Source organism: Heteronotia binoei, chromosome 8 (assembly GCF_032191835.1).
Source record: "Heteronotia binoei isolate CCM8104 ecotype False Entrance Well chromosome 8, APGP_CSIRO_Hbin_v1, whole genome shotgun sequence".
Lineage (NCBI taxonomy): Eukaryota > Metazoa > Chordata > Lepidosauria > Squamata > Gekkonidae > Heteronotia > Heteronotia binoei.
The window spans coordinates 77,953,014-77,972,416 of record NC_083230.1 but is presented as its reverse complement, the minus strand read 5'-3'; the positions used below and the strand labels follow the sequence as shown (position 1 = coordinate 77,972,416).

The 19,403-nt window shown below is 45.2% G+C and overlaps 1 protein-coding gene across 5 annotated transcripts in view; it reads right to left on the bottom strand.

The window, feature by feature from the left end:
- ATF7IP (activating transcription factor 7 interacting protein) overlaps nucleotides 1-19,403 on the bottom strand; it is a 216,181-nt gene that overhangs the window by 127,093 nt on the left and 69,685 nt on the right. For 3 of the 5 annotated variants that reach the window (XM_060245309.1, XM_060245311.1, XM_060245310.1), the window contains exon 2: nucleotides 12,883-13,973. In XM_060245309.1, the coding sequence (XP_060101292.1) occupies nucleotides 12,883-13,966 (1,084 nt within the window). In that variant the 5' untranslated portion in view covers nucleotides 13,967-13,973. Of the gene's footprint in view, nucleotides 1-12,882; nucleotides 13,988-19,403 lie in introns of those variants that run through there. The other 2 variants (XM_060245307.1, XM_060245308.1) reach the window with 1 other exon arrangement.

The window sequence follows — 19,403 nt, the reverse complement described above, 5'->3', positions numbered from 1 at the left end:
TGCACAGTGTTTTACATGCAACCTTGATTTTTTGCTGTTAGAGAAAACTTGTTGTTACTTTCATACACGCATGTGTGAGCTGCTGCTGGGCAGAATAGACACTGATGATTAATTGGCTAATGTTGGTGGAATGATGTGAGGTCATGTTTTTAATAAAGGCTGGACGGACAAAGGCAAGAGGAGTCTTCTGAGAGGAGTCTTCTAAGACTACAGATGCCCTCTCAACCTTTGTGCGCACCTGTTTCTTTAATCAGACGTCTCCCGGAATTTGTTGTCTCCTAAATCTTTCTCTCCGCACCTCAATGTTGGAGCAGGTTCTCTTACATTTTGGTGCCCCGCCTGTGTGAGGCAATCGGACAACAGAGATAAGATAAGCTGATTTACGGCTTCGGTCAAGCACTCATCTCGCCCGGCAAGGGTTCAAGGCCTTAATCAATCTTCGGATTCCCAACGGTGAGTGTGATTTGTCAAGTAAAGAGCACACAGACCCTAAGAAAATGGGTTGTCCCTTATCAGCTGTCCCAGCCAGCCTCAGAAAAGATTTACACGGTCTTCTTTCTAAAGAAGGAGTTGCTGTTACAAAGTCTGATGTTTTTGAATTGGTGAAAGCCATTACAGATGTTTGTCTGTGTGTTCCTGAGAGTGGAACTTTAAAAATACAAGACTGGTATGAAATAGGAAATGCTTTTCAAGATCATCCAAAGATCACAGCCAAAATTCTGTGCACTTGGGGCAAAGTAAGGGCTTGTTTAGAAACAGTTAAGCCCACCAACATTCTATTTAATCAGCAGATAGAGGCTGAAGCAATGACGTCTGGCTTCTTACCTCAGATTCTGCTACCATTGCCCTCAGGGTTTTCTGTTACATCTTCTGGCTATGATGAAATTCATCTACCCCCTAAATCACCAGATGGCTCAGAATCAAATAAGGAACTATTCAACAGCATTGCTCTTGTTCCAAAAATGCAGAGGCCAGCACAACTAACTGCAGCTCTCCAAACTGCAGTGCTGGAGGATGGGGACGTAAGTCAACCTCAAGCTACTTTCCCAATCATTCGAGAAGGCCCAGGTGGGGGAGGAGCACCAGCAGTTCGTGATAGATATGATTCACTACCACTCCAGATTCTGAAGGAGTTACAGAGGTCAGTCCGGGACAATGGGATTCAGGCACGCTATACTAGGGCTATATTGGAAAGCCTGTCTCTTCAGCATCTCCCTCCAAAAGATTGGAAAAAGATCCCAGAAGCTGGAGACAATACCTTGTCCAGTTTTGCCAATATCCGCCAGGGAGCCACAGAACAATATACAGAATTTGTTAATCGCCTAATGAGAGCAGTTGAGCTTCAGATTGACAGTGCCAGAGCCAGAAAACTCTTGCTTAAACAGCTGGCTTTTGAAAATGCTAATGAGGATTGCAAGGCAGCCCTGACACTTATCTCTAACAATCCAACCACTGATATTCAGTCTATGCCCAAAGTGTGCCAAAATGTGGGGTCTCAATCACATGCAGCACGCCTACTGGCAGCTGTAGTTCAATCTGTGCAAGGAACATCAAATCCAGCAAGTGGAAAGACCTGCTATGGGGATGGAAAAGAAGGCCATTTTTGGGCTCAGTGCAGATCCACCCCTAGGGGGCAGAATAGGCTCTGCAGGTCAGCATGTGGATATGGATGACATCTGCTGGCTGGAAGTGGACATTAAGTCATCATATGGATTTTTTTACTAACAAGTGTTTCAAGAATATGATTTGATGATTGCCCCAGAAAAGATTCAACGTCAAAGTCCTTATGTGTATTTAGGGCACAAGCTTTTCACAACTTTATCAATTCCAGTTTTTTCACAATTATAACTCCCAAAGACATTGACATTGATACAATTACAAAGTACATTGGGAAACATTAATTGGGCTAGGCCTTCCTAGCGTTTACAACCATGGAACTGTCACCTTTATTTTTGGCACTTGCTGGACATTCATCTCCTGCAAAAAAGATGAAGTCTACCTTTGAAAAAATTGCTATCATGGAATGGATTCTTCTGCCACATACTCCTTCAAAGAATTTGTATCCATGGGTCACAGCAGTCTCTAACCTGTTTTCCAAATCCAGAAGTTGTACAATATAGTTATCAGGAAATGATATTGTTGTTTATTTTCCTTTTTTCACAGGATGAGATACATCGGTTGGGAACAATTGTTTGTAACACCCCCCCCAAGATAAATGTTTGTTGTTGTTTTTCCAAATGCCTTATAAACTAACAACTTATTTTCTCCACACCCTTTGCAAGATGTGTTAACTCTTTTTACAGATGGATCTCCAGGGTGTGGGAAGTGAAGTTTACTAATTTACAGTCATCAGCCCAGTGGTCAGAATTGGCTGCTGTAGTTTTAGCATTTCAGTTGTTTGAAAATGATGCTTTCAACCTTGTGGTAGACACTTAGTATGTGTTCAGACTAATGATGCATTTACCTTTGTTTTATTTGGCTCCACCTATTGACAAAGAGTTGTATAAAATGTTTTGTCAGTTGCAGTTTTTATTACAGGAAAGAAGAGCTTTCTGTTTTGTTCCTGCTCTGGCCTACCAGGGATGTTGGTGAAAGGAAATGCACATGCAGATGCAGCTCTTTGGAATAATGTTTTTTCCTTGTTTGACAATCCTATTCAGTCACATGCTGCATTCCATCAGTCTGCAAAGACTTTGCATAGAATGTTCTTCACCCAGATGTCACAAGCAAGGGACATTGTATCTGCGTGTTCATCTTATTGTAAGACTTCCATTAACTTTCCTTATGATGCAGTGAATCCTCAAGGAATTCAGGCCAACCAGGTTTGGCAAATGGATGTGACTTATGTGCAGCATTAGCCCCTCTCAACAAATTACGTCTTACAATAAACACATCTTCAGGTTTTATCTGGGCTACACCCATGAAAGAAGAAACATCACGTCATGTTATTCAGCATTGCATTCAAGCCTTTGCAGTTATGGAGGCCAGGATGTTTAAAAATGGACAATGCACCTGCCTATGTTTCTATAGTATTTGCAGATTTTTGTCAATTGTGGGAATAAAATTAACTCATGGTGTTCCTTTCAATTCAACAGGTCAAGCTATTGTGGAGAGAGCTCATTTGACCTTTATATCGCTATTGTATTGCCAGACGGAGGGGAAAGGGATTCCAACAGCAGATATCCCCACAGTCGTGGCTAAAGTGCTTTATACCTTAAAATTCTTGTTTATTCCCCATAACAGGGTCTCATACACCTGTTGAGCTTCATTTTAGGTCAGAAGAACAACTGCCTAGACCACTTGTCACCTATAGAAAGCTTCCTGATCACCTGGGAAAGAGGATATGCTGCAGTAGCATTAGAGAAAGGACCTCTATGGATCCTGCTCAATGTGTCAGACCATGCCATAGAGCATTTGAATCAGCTTTGTAATCTCTATGCTAGGAGTGACAATTGGGATGGAAAAAGTAGTTCTGAAATGAAAGACAAACGTGGAAACAACTGAAAATTATAGTTATGGTTTGAAAGATGGTGTATTTTATTTGTGAATATAGTGCTTATAAGGTTTTGTTTTCTTATTAGAGAAGCAAATGTACTCTAATTGCTCTTGGTTCTTATGACATATATACTGTTAAACATTCTGATATTATGGTATCATATAATCCTCACTCACACATATATATGTATAAGTAAGCACTGAATAAGTTACAGATAGTATTATTGGATATTATAAGTTTTTATTCTTACTATGACTTTTGTTAGTAATGATTTGATATCGTTAACCATTTTTAAAGATATAGAATTATTTACTAATGCTTTAACAATAGCTATTGCTGCTTTGTTAATTGAAATGAATGTTGTAATGAATACTGTTTTTTAGAATTCTCTTGGCTTAGATTTTCTATTTTTACAGAATGAGGTTTTATATCTTTCTTAAATCAATCTTGTTGTTTTTATATAAGTGAATCAAGGGTTATAGAGGAAGCCATGGTTAAAATATGATCCTGGCTTCCAAATTGGGAGTAGTTGAGAAAAGACAGGTTGCTTACCTGTAACTGTAGATCTTCGAGTGGTCATCTGTGCATTCACACTCATGGGATTGTGCGCCTGCGCCGATCCCCGAATCGGTATCTGAAAAGCCCGGGATTTTTCCGCGCCCGGCGCCAGCGGGCATGCGCGGGCGTCCCACTGCGCATGCCCGCCAGCGCGGGGATCCCGCCAGTTCCTTCCTGACCGCTGGAAGCCCCTTACTGGAGGGAGACCGTCAGCAGTGGGGAAGGAGGGCGGGTAGTGTGAATGCACAGATGACCACTCGAAGATCTACAGTTACAGGTAAGCAACCTGTCTATCTTCTTCGTGGTCTCTGTGCTTCACACTCATGGGAGATTAGCAAGCAAAAGCATACCTGGAGGCGGGAAGACGGTCAGCCCGAAGAAACAGCCTGTAGCACCGCAGCTCCCAACCGAGTCCTCTGCTGAGCATGCACGTCCAGTGCGTAGTGCTTCATGAAGGCATGCGGAGAAGACCAGGTAGCCGCCTTGCAGACATCGGAAAGGGACACACCCTTCAGGAACGCCACCGACGTGGCCATCGCCCTTGTGGAGTGTCCACGAACAGGTCCAGGTAGAGGCTTCTTAGCCAACAAATAACAAAGTTTGATCGTCTCAGTGAGCCACTTGGAAAGTCTTTGAGACGAAATTTTGGACCCTAACTTGGGGGCAGAATAGGAGACAAAAAGCTGATTGTCCTTACGAAAACCCCGTGAACGATCCAAATAAAACAGGAGGGCACGCTTAACATCTAATGCATGCAGCCTACGCTCCTCATCTGAGGAAGGGCTAGGGTAAAAAGTGGGCAACCAAACTTCTAAGTTAAGGTGAAACTGGGAAACCACTTTCGGGAGAAATGTAATGTCCGGAGCCAAAGAGACCCCAGCCTCCCTAAAGGCAAGGTACGGGTAGTCACACCGCATCGCCGTGAGTTCCCCCACACGACGAGCCGAGGTGATGGCAACTAAGAATGCAGTCTTCCAAGACAAAAGATGCAGGGAACACGTTGCCATGAGTTCAAAGGGACGACGAGTCAACTTGTCCAAAACCAAAGTCAAGTCCCACAACTGTGGAGGGGATCTAGAAGGGGGATGAAGGCGGAACAGCCCTTTCATGAACCTTTTGGACTGCGGGTGCGCAAAAACAGAGTAACCCTCAACTGAATCATGGAAGGCAGAAATAGCTGCCAAGTAGACCTTGATGGAGGAGAATACCAGTCCCTCGTCCACCAAAGACAAAAGAAACTCAAAAACTGCCGATAGCCCAACAGAGTCCGGCGGCATCAAGGAGTCAGCCACAAATTTACTAAACTTCTTCCACTTCCTCTCATAAGAGGCACGGGTGGAAGGTTTCCTGCTGCTTTGGAGCACCTGCTGGACCCTGGTGGAAAAGTCTAGTGGTCGATGAACCACGCTGTCAGCTTCAGGTGCGGCACGTTGTGATGGAACACGTGCCCGCCCTGGGCCGACAACAGGTCCGGTTCTGCCGGAAACTGGTAAAAGATCCCCCTCGACTGCTGGAGCAGAATCGAGAACCAGCTCTGACGGGGCCACCACGGAGTCACCAGGATGCAACGTGGCCTCTCCTGCACTAGCTTGTGGACCACCCTCGTCAGCAGAGGTAGGGGCGGGAACAGGTACAGGAACCAGCCCACCCATTGAAGTAGAAGTCCGTCTCCCAAGGAGGCCGGATCCGCACCTCCCCTGGCACAGAACAAGGGGCACTTCTTGTTCTGCGCTGTGGCAAAAACATCCAGCTGCGGGTAACCCCAAAGTTGGAACACCGGCTCCAGGAACCTCCATTGTAGTTCCCATTCGTGTGGGGAAGCTCCACCTCTGCTGAGAGAGTCCGCCTGTATGTTGAGGACCCCGGGCAGATGTGTAGCCTTTACAAAAATGTCCCATTGGAGGCACTCCTCCCAGATATCTACTGCCAGCGAGCACAGCCTGCGAGACACTGTCCCCCCCTGTCTGTTTATGTAACACAGGGCAGTGGTGTTGTCCGTAAGCAGTGCTACAGTCTTCCCCGCTAACAGTGGGCGGAAAGACCGAAGGGCAAAATGAACTGCCAGCAGTTCTAGATAGTTTATATGGCACCGGCTCAATTTCGGTGTCCACTTGCCTCCCACACATAGATCTTCCAGGTGAGCTCCCCACCCCCACATGGAAGCATCGGTAGCGATGGTCACTGTAGGGGCCGGCAGGTGAAAAGGAGCCCCTTGGCAGATGTTGCTCTCTGCTCCCCACCATTGCAGTGAACGGAGAGTCCCGGGTGGAATGGTGAACCTCTTTCGAGGTGAGTCTCTGAGAGGTCAAAAATGGCGCAAGAACCATAGCTGCAGGCCTCTCATGTGCAGTCTTGCGAAGCGTAGCACGCTTGTCGTCGCCGCCATCAACCCCAGCATCCGCTGGAGCTGCTGGGCCGTGCCCCACTGCTGCCTTCGGAAGAGCTGTACCAGATCGATGATGTCCTTCGCTCTCTGTGAAGGAAGGAATGCTCGATGCTGCTGTGTGGCCAACAGAGCCCCTATGAATTGAACTGTCCTCGAAGGAGTGAGATGGGACTTCTCCAGGTTGACCTGCAACCCCAGGGTGCCGAGAAGACGCAGAGTGATGGCAATGTGTGATGTTAGACTCTCCCTCGACTTCGCCACAAGAAGCCAGTCGTCGATATATGGGAAGACAACGACTCCCTGCAGACGAAGATGGGCAGCCACCACACTCATCAGCTTCGTGAACACCCGAGGGGCAGTTGACAGTCCAAACGGCAGGGCCCTGAATTGGAAGTGCCAAGCACCCACTGCAAACCTTAGGAAGCGCCTGAACGCAGGATGAATGCTGACATGAAAGTAGGCATCCTTGAGGTCCAGGGTCGCCATCCAGTCCCCTTGATTGATGAGGGGCAGGATTGTTTGCAGCGTGGCCATTCTGAACTTCTGGTACCGAATAAATTTGTTCAGACTCCGAAGATCCATGATAGGCCTCAGGCCCCCGTCCCGTTTGGGGACCAGGAAGTAGCGGGAGTAGAAACCTCCTGTCCTGGCCTCCAATGGAACTTCCTCTATGGCTTGTTTCTGTAGGAGGTTGTTCACCTCCGCCAGCAGAGGTGGGGAAGGGGAAGTGGTAACTACCACGGACCGGTCTGGGGTCTGAACAAACTCTATTTTGTAGCCCTCTTTCACGATGGATAAAGCCCACCTGTCTGTAGAGATCAACTCCCAAGCAGGTAGGAAAGGGCGAAGGCGGATGGAAGGGTTTCCCGTAGGGGCGATGACGCGTGCTTGCAGAAAGTCAAACCCCCTGCTTCTGGGAGCGAGCCCCCTTCGACTTGTTAGGAGGTTGTGACCCGTAACGGTTCCTGCCGTTACCCGGATAGGGTGATCGCTCAGCCTGGGCAGGACGGGGACGCCACGGCTCAGGGGAGGTCTTCTGATAGGGTTTCTTGGTCCAGGGTTTAGACCATTGCTTGGATTTGGAAGCCCTAGGGGTAGATTGGACGCCCAAGTTCTTAGAGGTCTTGACACTCTTGTCGAACTCTTGCAGCGCCGAGTCAGTTGTGGTGCTGAAGAGCCCGTCACCTTCAAAAGGCAAGTCTTCAATGAAGGTTTTTGTGTCCTGGTGGAGTGCCGTAGACCTGAGCCAGGAGTGCCGCCGAATGCAGACTGCCGAGGTGATTTGTTTGGCTGAGGCTTCCACCATGTGCTTCGCTGCAGCCAGTTGTTGTCTGGCCACAGCGAGACCTTCTTTCTGTAACTTGGTCGCAGCAGCCCTCTTATCCTCATTCAAAGAGGAAAGGAAAGGCGAAAGCTGTTCCCACACGGCATACTGATATCTAGCCATGCAGGCTGCATAGTTAGACACCTTGATGCCGAGTGCCCCCGCGGAATAGACCTTGCGGCCCATTCCATCAATCTTCCTCCCTTCTTTATCCGGTGGGGAGGAGTGAACCTTCCTTGCCTTTGAGGAGGAAGAGACTACCACTGAGTTGGGGCGCGGGTGGGTAAATAGAAATTCAGCCCCGGTCTCTTGGACCCTATACATGTGGTCTAGCCGTTTCGATGAGACGGGCGTCGATGAAGGTTTTGCCCAAGGTTCCTTAACCACCTGGAGGATCACCTTGGTAACCGGCAGGGCAACCGCAGTGGACGTGTTCCTCTGCATTATATCGAACACATTGTCGTCCACTACGGGTTCTGGCTGGGTCACAGGCAGTCTGAGGGTGGCAGCAATCCGCTTCACAAGGTCCCCATAGGACTTCAGGTCTTCCGAAGGGGAAATCGGGAGATCCTCGGCCGTCTGGGAGCCAGGTGAAGGTTCCAAACCTTGAACTTCACTCTCCGCCTCCGATGATGAGGAGTCTGGATGAGTGGAGTGCTCCGAAAGCATCGGGGTCGATTCTCTCGGTGGAAGGACCGGTGGTCGTCGAGGAGCTTCTACCGGAACCAATTGTCGATCCGGGGGAACCGATACCGACGCCGACGCCTTCCGGGATCGGTGCGATACTCTCGACATCGAGGAAAGCTGTGATGTCTGCTCCCAGTCTGGGTAGTCGTCCGGATACCAACGACAGGTCTCATACCGGGCGTAGGGAGGCTGCCACCGACGCTGCTCCCACGGTGGTATCGGGAAGCGCTGAGGTGCGTAAAATGTGTCACGCCTGACTCGGGGCTTGAACGGTGGGTCTATGACCGGTGCCGATGCGTCGACCTCCGAGGTCGATTCGCTGGCTGAGCGGCGGCGTGAACCCGACGATGAAGACCGTTGAGTCAAATCGATCTCCGGTTCTTGTTCCGACGCCGACAGGCGCTGCTGGGCCGATGGGCTACGGCGCGGGGACGCCCGAGTCTTTTTTGCCGGTTTTGTCGACGTCGACGCATCGTCCGACGGAGAAGGAGTGCGGGGTCTTTTTCGCTTCTCCTTCGACTTCGCCTTTTTCGGAGCTCGGGTCCCCGAGTCCTCTCGGCGTTTCTCAGCGGGCGTATCCACCGAGCCCTCATGGGAACGTTTCGTGGAGCCACGCTCTTCCGGCAAATCCAAAGTCAGTATCGGAGCAGCATCGGCCGATGCAAGCCCCAGAGCCGGGGTTTCGGTCGACTTCGGTGCCGACACCTCCATCGGTCGAAGAGGCTGAAGCGCCGATTCGGTGAGCGCTGCCGCCAGCCGAGCCGCTCGGTTTTTTCTCGTTTGTTTCGAAAACCGTAGGCAATGCGAGCAGGCCTCTACGCGGTGCGACTCTCCCAGGCACAACAGGCAGAGGGAATGGCCGTCCGGAGGGGCGATCTTCTTCCCGCAAGCACGGCAGCGCTTGAAAAACCCCCAGCGACTTTCCATAGACGACAGTCGCACGGAAAAAACTACTCAGAAGGTCTGAGAGAAAAACGGGGGGAAAAGCGCGCGAACGGAGTACCCCGAAGGGTAATCCGCTAGATAAACAAAGAAACGCTTTTTTTTTTTTTAAACACTAACTACAACTACAGTAACTAACTAACTAACTATTTAATAACGATAACGGGCAAAAAGAGAAAATCTCACCGACCGGGGAAACCGAAAGGAACACCTCTCAGCGCAGCGGTCAGAAAGGAACTGGCGGGATCCCCGCGCTGGCGCTGGTGGGCATGCGCAGTGGGGCGCATGCCCGCTGGCGCCGGGCGCGGAAAAATCCCGGGCTTTTCAGATACCGATGCGGGGATCGGCGCAGGCGCACAATCCCATGAGTGTGAAGCACAGAGACCACGAAGAAGATTTTTGTAATAGTAGTGATTATGATATTCATATTACTAATAACTTGTTTTTATATTCAATGTATTTCTTCATATAATCAATGTATTTAGAACATGTAGTCAACGCTCTCCTTCAGCCCTGATGGTTGCAAGATGACAATTATTCCAACAAAAATATCAAGCACTTCCACTGAAGAAAAAATAAATAAAAACAGAGGAGATGTGGGCATTCAGTTTGAGTGCGGAGAGGATGTGTTGGAATGCAGACTTGAGAGCAGAGCAGAGATAAAGAATGTGGACAGTGTTTTACATGCAACCTTGATTTTTCGCTGTTAGAGAAAACTTGTTGTTACTTTCATACACACATGTGTGAGCTGCTGCTGGGCAGAATAGACACTGATGATTAATTGGCTAATGTTGGTGGAATGATGTGAGGTCATGTTTTTAATAAAGGCTGGACGGACAAAGGCAGGAGGAGTCTTCTGAGAGGAGTCTTCTAAGACTACAGATGCCCTTTCAACCTTTGTGCGCACCTGTTTCTTTAATCAGACGTCTCCCGGAATTTGTTGTCTCCTAAATCTTTCTCTCCGCACCTCAATGTTGGAGCAGGTTCTCTTACACCAAGTCTCCTAGGGAAAGGGAGTTGCAAAGTCTAGATGTTAAGAGGGCACTTAGCTTTCATATTGACCGTACAAAAGACTGGAGAAAGTCTGACTCTTTGTTTGTGTCGTTCAGTAAAGGGTCACGAGGGCGACAGGTTTCCACTTCCTCTCTTAGTAGATGGCTGCTGGCTTACTAGGCCCAAGGTCAAGTCCCTCCGGATGGGATCACAGCTCACTCCTTGAGAGGTGCTGCTACATCGGCAGTGTATAGGTCTTTTCCTTCCTTGGAAGCTGTGTGTAAGGCAGCAACATGGAGGTCTGTGCATACCTTTACCAAACATTATAAGGTTGATAAGTGGGCACCGGCAGAGGCTGCCTTTGGGAGGCGTGTGCTGTAGCGTGCACTCTAAACAGGGAAGCTGGTCCCGCCCAGGGAGGTACAGCTTTGGTATGTCCCAGTAGTCAGACCGACCCACTGACCAGACCACCGGAAAACGGAAGATTTGTATCACTTACCGTGAAGCTTCCTTCTCGGTGGACTGGCAGTGGGTTGGTCCAGCCCACCCTTTGGTAGTTGAGAGGCTTCCTTGGGTTTGGAGCTGCATTCTGGAGCTTTCTTCTTCCTTTGGGGTAAGTTAAGGTACTGTGGTTTGTAACCCTCTAGTTCAATTATCCATTTCTGTATGGTGCTGTTGAGCATAATAAAGTTGTTCTCCTTGTGTACTCAGTAGTAGAGTATGTTTAATGGGGAGGATTTGGAAGTTATTTCCTATAGGGGGAGATGTGGCTTGGAAACTACTAGAGAGATCTGGGAGGTATAGTCCACTCCCCCCCTCCGGATCGATTGGAAGACCCGACCCTGTGATGAGGAGGAGCCTATACCCAGTAGTCGGACCGACCCACTGCCAGTCCACCGAGAAGCAAGCTTCACGGTAAGTGATACAAATCTTCCGTTATCAAACATAATGCCAAAGCACATCAGGCAGGCTTACTTTAGCTGAGTCATACTACATTCTCACTTCTCCTGAATGCTTCTGTATCCACCTCCAGGCAGATCAGCTTGGTAGTCTTCACCTATCAGTGAAATGCTCACAGATCATGAAGTAGTAAAAACAGGTTCTGAAATTGTGTTCTGTGCAGGCACAAAGCTCATCATTGGAAATGTACAAAAGACAATCCAAAGAACAAGTTATAGGTAAGCAGCTTGTGTTTTCTGAGTTCTACAACAAGCTGAATAAGGCTCAACAAACTTAATCACTGTAACATAGGGATGTTATTGGATATTTCTCTTAATCTAGGAGAGACGGATTCACATTTCCTGACAAAAGAGGTTTGCAGTTGCCTTTTCTGACAAGTGAATGGAAAAAGAAAACATCTGCATTCTCTGGACTGACAATTTCTTCAAAAATGATTTAAAATAGAGGCAATGATCTATAAAGTCCAACTGATAGACTCAATCCCTACCTTCAATACAATGGAAAGACAAGAATGCATATAGATGCATTGCAGAGGTCAAAATGGGGTAAACAGGCTAGGATTTGACATATTCAAATTTTCCATTGTCACAGGATATCCCCAAAGGTTCTCATTACACTGCTGCAATTTAAATACTTTCATTATTTTGTCTTAAGGGATTTAACTTTTGTTGCATAAACCATTGCTTTTTTGTACTGGAGAATATGGGCGTTTGCTCTCCTGAATACAATTATACCATCCAACATTTCACATTTCAAAACATTAGCAGAATGTGCCTCTTAAAACCATGTGTAAATACAGGTTTTTTTCTTTCTGTGCTTTAAAGTTAAGCAGTACGTTAACTGACCACATTTATGTATTACACAAAGTTAAGAATGGCCTTGTTGATAGCAGCAAACATCTCCTGTTCTTGTGTGGTAAGTAAGTTCTCATTTTGGAAGAGAACAACATTCAGGGGCCACAAAATAGTTATTGGCAGCACAAGTCCTATGAAGACGCTCTATAGACTTGTGCACTTACTGAAATGGAGAATTCCTTCCATGTGACATAGCAATTTCCTCTGTAAAGCTTCTGAAAAGAACATGGCTCTGGAGTCTACCAGATCACCTTATGTTTTCTAAGCATGCTGTGCTGATATTTCTTTTAACATCATTTTAATAATACTGACATATACTGCCTTCCCAATATAAAAATTTGAACATTCACCTTTATAGTAACTTTGCATTGTTAAATTCCATTTCTTTCACTGTAATCATGAAATTGTGTTTGTAATTAGTGTGCAGTGAATACTGAAAACCATTCCAATAAATTATCACTGCAGAAGTATCTAGCCAATATTTTACCTTACTGATCAGAATATTTCTAACTAATGGAATACCATACAGAGCAACATTCCCAAGCATGTTTCTGAATATTGTTACACAGATTACTACACATCTATTTATTTTACTAAAAGCATGCACTGCATGCAAAGCAACCCTGGGCGGGGGGGTGGGGGAGGGGAGAGAATCACCATTTAAAAAATTGTCTTCACTAACCTGAAATACTTGCTTCTTTTGACGTTACCCCTTCAGGTTCTTTCTCACAACAAAGTTCCTCTTCATCGGAAAGCACCAAGAATGCTTCTTTAGGCAAATTTTCGCTACTTTCATGTTTGGATGGAGAATTTAATGAACTTTCCACTTTATCTTCTACATCTAGATTAGGATTCTCCGCTGGAAGCAAGACAGATTTGGTGAAACAGCTTAATTCATCTTCTGCTGGGGCTAGTTTTTCTAAAATTGGAATAATCTCCTCTGTTTCCATGGTGGCTGAATTTCCCAAGATGCTTTCTATTGGTTCTTCTTCCACTGTTTTTTGCATACTAGTCTCCAGAAGATCTGAAGATTGGGCATCCCCATCCTTTGGTTCCTGATCAGCATCTATGCTGCTAGAAATCGCTTGCTCACCAATACTATCTTTCAGAACAACTTCCCCATCACTTTTTTCTTCCTCCACAGGCAAATCAAGAGTACAAGCTTGATCATTTGTTTCTACTAGTTCTTGTGAGGAGTCATTATTACAGGTTGTGTTACTTTCAACTTCAGCCCAGTTTGGTACATCTTTCTCACCCGATTCATCTTTCATACTACTATCTTCATGGTCTAAGTTTTCTTTTACAGTTACCTCTTCCTGGAAATCATTATCTTTATTACAGTCAAGCACAGAACTTTCAGGTTCAGGAGCAGAAGTACTACTAGCATCCTCATGATCTTGCTCAGAAGCAATCTTCTCGGGAGAATTATTTTCAAGTTTGGAAGCCAGGTCAGTTTCCTGGTACTCTCCAGCATCTGGACTTTTGGCATCAGTGATTTCATCAGACTTCATTTTTCCTTCTTCAGAATCAAGGCATAAATCCTCTATGCCATTAATCTCTTTGTCTTCCACACAGTCTGAATTTATTAGGGGGGAATTAAGGTCTGAATCCCCATTTTCATGCTTCCCATTTAACAACTTAACATCAGTGGTCTTCATAAGCTCTTCTCTCACTTTATACACACTCTCAAGCTGCTGTCGATCACTCGCTTTCATTGTTTTGCGGGCCTTAAATACTCTTTTCTGGGGCTCTTCATTGCTTTCCATCTTTATTCTGAAAAAGTGCATATATATATTATTTAAAATTGAAAAATATGAAAAGCTTATCAAACACTATTTACACAGATGACCCAACTATTATAAATATCATATAACTAATCCTAAACTAAGACAGACTGGGGGGAGGGTGTGTGTGTGTGTGTGTGTGTTACAAATCTATCAAAGTCCCAAAATTGCAGAAAACCAGGGATTAAAACTCTCTCAAGTAACAGGAAAAAAATATCTGTAGGTTTAAGAAATGAATATTGACTGAGCTGTCTGTTGCATTTCGGAGATTATTAGACAAACTCAACAATGTGGCTGATGAGTTTTTTCTCTGTAATCCACATTACAAGTGAAATAAAGTCCAAGTGAAAAATAATATTAAAAAATAGAAACAAACAGTTGGGTAATATGGAGGAAATGAATGCCCATGAGTCCTCTCTGCTTGTATTTCTTTTAAGCAAGCATTTAAAAATTAGTTTGTTAAACAGGTCCCATAGAATGTATTCCTTTAACAAAGAACAGCAAAGAAATAAAAATAGTGTTAGAATACATAAGTTCATAGTCTACCTGCCAGATCTTTCTACTCTGTTCATGATAATTTATCCTTGCTGTCTCAAAAGATAAAGGGAGAGGCTTTGTTGCTCCCTTGATAAGGGACAGGCCTTCTCTTACTTACTTTTATAATTAATGAATAATGCTCTCTATACTCCTTTGCTTCAAAGCACTCAAAATAATATTGCTTTATTACAGAACTGTCTAACAGTTTCAGTCTCTTGAGATTATGAGCTTTTTCACACAGCCTAAGTATTCCGGTATAGCAGCTGGCCAGTTACTGAACAGTAACGGGTTTCTGCTGGCATTTCAGACAGACCCGATTCAGTAACTGGCTGCTACCGGAATACTCTCACCTTTTCACACACTCCCGCGGCTGTCCCGGTAGTGAGGCGTGCCTGAGTCGTCACAAAGAGCAGCTTCTTCCACTTTTCAACCCCTCCTTCCGGGTTGAAATCGCTATGGGGTGCTGTGTGAAATGTCCAGTATCTAACCCGGGAGCAGTTTTCGCGCCGTTTTTCGCCCGCCGGCGCGCGCGATCTCCGGCTTTTTTGGGGGGGGGGGAACGTCAGTTTAGATCAATATAGCGATATATCGCTATATCGACCTGTCAAAACAGCATCACCATAGGGATGGCTAGGCTCCGTTGAGATGCCAGAGATCGGAGCCTAGCCATCCCTATGGTGGTGCTGTTTTGACAGGTCGATATAGCGATATATCGCTATATCGATCTAAACTGACGTTCCAAAAAAAAAAAAAGCCGGAGATCGCGCGCGCCGGCGGGCGAAAAACGGCGCGAAACCGGCTGGCGCTGGTGAAAGCGAGATAAGAGCGGAACAGTGTGAAATGGCTTGCTTCAATCACGCTTCAATCACGGAACCCTACCGGGGGAAAAAACATGTGTATGAAAACTCCCATCGCTGTCTCGGATTACTGCAAGCGGCACAATACCGACTCCCTTCCGGTTTCCACCGGTAAGTGTGAAAAGGCCCTATAAGATACACTTCATATTCATAACCACAGTAATTAAAAACTTGATATTTTAGTAAATGCATAAAATTCTGACTTTTCAAATGACAACCCTTTTATTGTATTTTCTAATTGAAAAACACACAAAACAAGTGCTTATGTTTCACAGTCTCTCAACCCTCCCCCCGCAATCATGCAACCTGGCTGAATAACCTGGATCTTGTTAATTGCCTGATGGGAGATGACTTATGTACACCACACCTTGAGTTCCATGGAAGCAAGCTGAAATATATGTGTATATTAACCATACATTTAGGTGGCACACTAATTCACAGAGACACAAACTTTTCATTGCAAAAAGCACTAAAAACTTAGATGAAATCTTAGAAGAGAATGTTGTGACAGGTTGTAAAAGGAAAGCCGGGTCTTAAAATGCTGCTTGTCTCAGAGTGTTCAGGAGTTAATCTTCCCTGGAGTGGAGAGCTTGCGTGATTAGCTGCTCTACATACTCTGTGATTGGCCAGCATCAACTGTTAGAGAAAAAAAAAAAAACAGTTTTTTTTAACCTCAGCAATCTCTAAACCTTAACTCCTTCATAGATAGACAGACAGATACATATATCTTTATTCTGGTTTTGAAAGTTAACCCGCCTCAAGTGCCATTTCGAGGGGGCATATAAAACAAGACCGCTCCTGTATTTCCCTCAGATTCCTGTGCTGGGTCAAAAATCTGAACAATTATCTGTGTCAGGGTGGGACAGTTTAATCTTATAAAAACCACAAAAGAAATACACACTACTGGAGAGTGACTGAACACTGAGCTAAAATATTTTTGGTGGGAAAATCTGCCTGGGAGTTGGGAAGTGACAGGGGTCCATCATAATTACTAATTAGAAACGCACAATAAAAGTATTGTCTGATAAGAAAAGAGTATTGCAAGAGACACCCAAAAGACAAATACCCCCACTGGGGTATGAACACAGCTGCTCAAATATAATGCAGCACTTTCATTGCTTGCCTTATCTCAAAATAGCTATAAAATGAAAGAGATCTAGAGGCTGATGGTCAGGATCATGTTAATCCAAAATATACTCACAATGAGGGTAGTTAAGTAATAGATAATTGGTGGATTTCCAAATTTTCAGCATATGCTTATGGCTAAGGCAGGGATATTAATCCATATTAATAAATGGGAGTGCGAGTAATAAACCAATAGATCCTAGATACTCTGGAGTAGTTAACACAGAGCACGAATTTTGGAACAATTTCTGTTTAAGAGAATGGGGTACTATGTAGATATCATGTAATGAGAATGGCTACTTGTAAACCAAAAAACTGGGAAGATCAGGTTTTGACCTAATGACCAGCCATCAAGAGATTTGCCAAGCTTGCAAATCTCTGGGGAAAAAACAGCAACCTTTAAATGTCACAGCATTTCTTCTGTTTCCTCCTTTTCTGACAATGGGACTTTGGAAAGCAACACCAAGACTATTGTGAATTCTTGCGGACTAAGCAAGATGTTATCTTCCACGCCAGACTTTCCTGTGATGCTCTATTTTGTCATTGTATGTTGAGACTAGAACGGTTTTGAATAATTGGTGAACATATATAAATAAAGACTGCTTGCCCAGCAAGCTGAAGAATTCATTCCCTCCTCAAGAATTCATGTCCGAGTCTTCACTGCAACAGTACTAGGTGCCGAAATGTTCAATTCAAATTAAGGTCCTATCCTAGATTTCTAGCATGATACATTGGTGCAGGTAAACAGGTTGGTTGACAAAAATTGTTGTATCAAAAGAATTACAAATGAATCATGCTAATGGCTATTTTCTTCAACAAACATTTGGACAGTATTATAAGTAAATTCTACAGCAGTTTTCATATTTCTATAAGTTGCTGTACAGGAAGTTGTGCAAACAATTTTTTTTTAAATAAACCCTGAAATTTCTTCTGAAAAAACAGTATAACTAGTGCAAAATAGTGATTAACTAGATCTGAGTCCAGCAGAGCCTTAAGAGACCAACGAGAATTTCAGGTTGTACACTTTTGAGAGTCCAAATTCCCTCTGACAGACACACAGAAGGAAACTTTGACTTCAACCACCCATGCTGGTCTCCAAGGTGCAGCTGGACTCAACTCTAACTGTTCTGCTGCATACCAACATGGCTACCTTCCGAAGCTATCTTTATAGTAGGGGTGAGCTTTCGGTATAAACCAAACCAAATAAATATGCCCCAAAAACTTCATTGGTATTTTTCAGGTATTTATTTAGTTAAATGCAGATAGAACAATGATTTGGTTCTCAATATAATAAATAACCTGAATAAAAAGTGGCACGGCTTGGAAAAGGGCACTCCTTCATTTACAGAGTCATGCTGCCTTGGCAGCGCACCTCCACATCATGTGCTGGTTACACACTTAATCAAGACATACAATGGGGGGTTTCAAGCAATGTCCAGAGAGCAACCCAAGAAGTCAATAAGCTGAGAGTTTACAGTGGAGAGGCATTACCAGAGGATGAGCCAGTGAGAATGGTCAGGAAACTAGAGTTCATACATGACTCAGGTTCACAAAGCTAAAGTCCAAATCACAAGCCAGAGCCAGAATCTAAAAGGCACTCTAAGGTCACACAAACATGCAAGATTCAGGAGCTGTGGTCACAGAGTCTACCAGGTTGACTTCTTGCTTCCAAACAAAATGCTACACTGATAGGCTTTATAATCCATCTGCAGAAAAGGCCATCTGGAGAGGAGGAGAGGGTGGTGGTGGTGGTGGTGGTGATTGTATAATTTCTTTTTTGGCCACTGTGTGACACAGAGTGTTGGACTGGATGGGGCATTCGCCTGATATAACATGGCTTCTCTTATGTTCTTATGAGCTTAGCCTTCTGCTCTGTTTTAGCCTCCTGTGTTCCTGGGGTGGGGCTGATAACAAGCACCTGAGCCTCATTTGTTGTACCAAGGGTAGGGAGTGCTGGTGGCTTTGGACCAGCTTTTGGCTGTGAATTGTGACAACGCTGTTGCTCCAACTCTGTTGCCTCAGATATGATTGCCTGAAACTCTCCTCATAAGGATTCCTGTTCTTCCTAGGAGTCCCAGCTGTTGTAATGTTCTGGCTGAGGTTCCGCCTGAGTTTCTGGTTCTGGCTGACCCATGATACCATCCCCCAAGGCTCCCCCTGCAACCAAGGGGACTCAGTTTATAGAAGTAGACATCATGGAATTGACAGACAGAATCTGGTGCATGAAGATTACACATGGGCTCCCTGAAACTGGTTTCTGGTCTGTACCCCTTCCACTCAATCAGGTACTACAACTGCCCCCAGTGGAATCAGGAATCCATGATTTGTCATCTCATACTCCTCCTGATTATTGCATACAGGAGGCAGGGGCAGAAGTCATGGATGTGATGGGTCAGGAGGTGTAGCCAGCACCAAAAGCGACCAGTGGGAAATGAGGTGAATACAGAACATAGGTGGTAACTGGAGTCTGCTAACAACAGAATTAATCTGCTCTGTGATTAAGAATGGTCCAATGAAATGAAAGTCCTATTTCCAGGAGCATCTCAGATGTCTTAGACAGGGTATGACAATCATACCCGATCTCATGGTTCCATGGGTAGGCCTGCTTGGCATTTACAGTCAATAACTGCCATACAGGTTTCTTTGGCCTATTTGAATTGTTCCTGAAGTACGACCTGGATGGAGCAGAGTTCTTGTACATATTCCTCCATGGTAGGAACATTCATGGCTCATGTGGCTGGTGGGAAAAATCTCAGGCGGCAGGTGAAATTGGCCATAAATTATGCTATTCCTGTTATACAGGAATTCAGCTATGGACAGGAGGGTTGTCCAAACATCTTGTTATAGTAACTGGTATAGCAACACAGATAATTGTTCAAGGGTTGCATTTGTGCATTCAG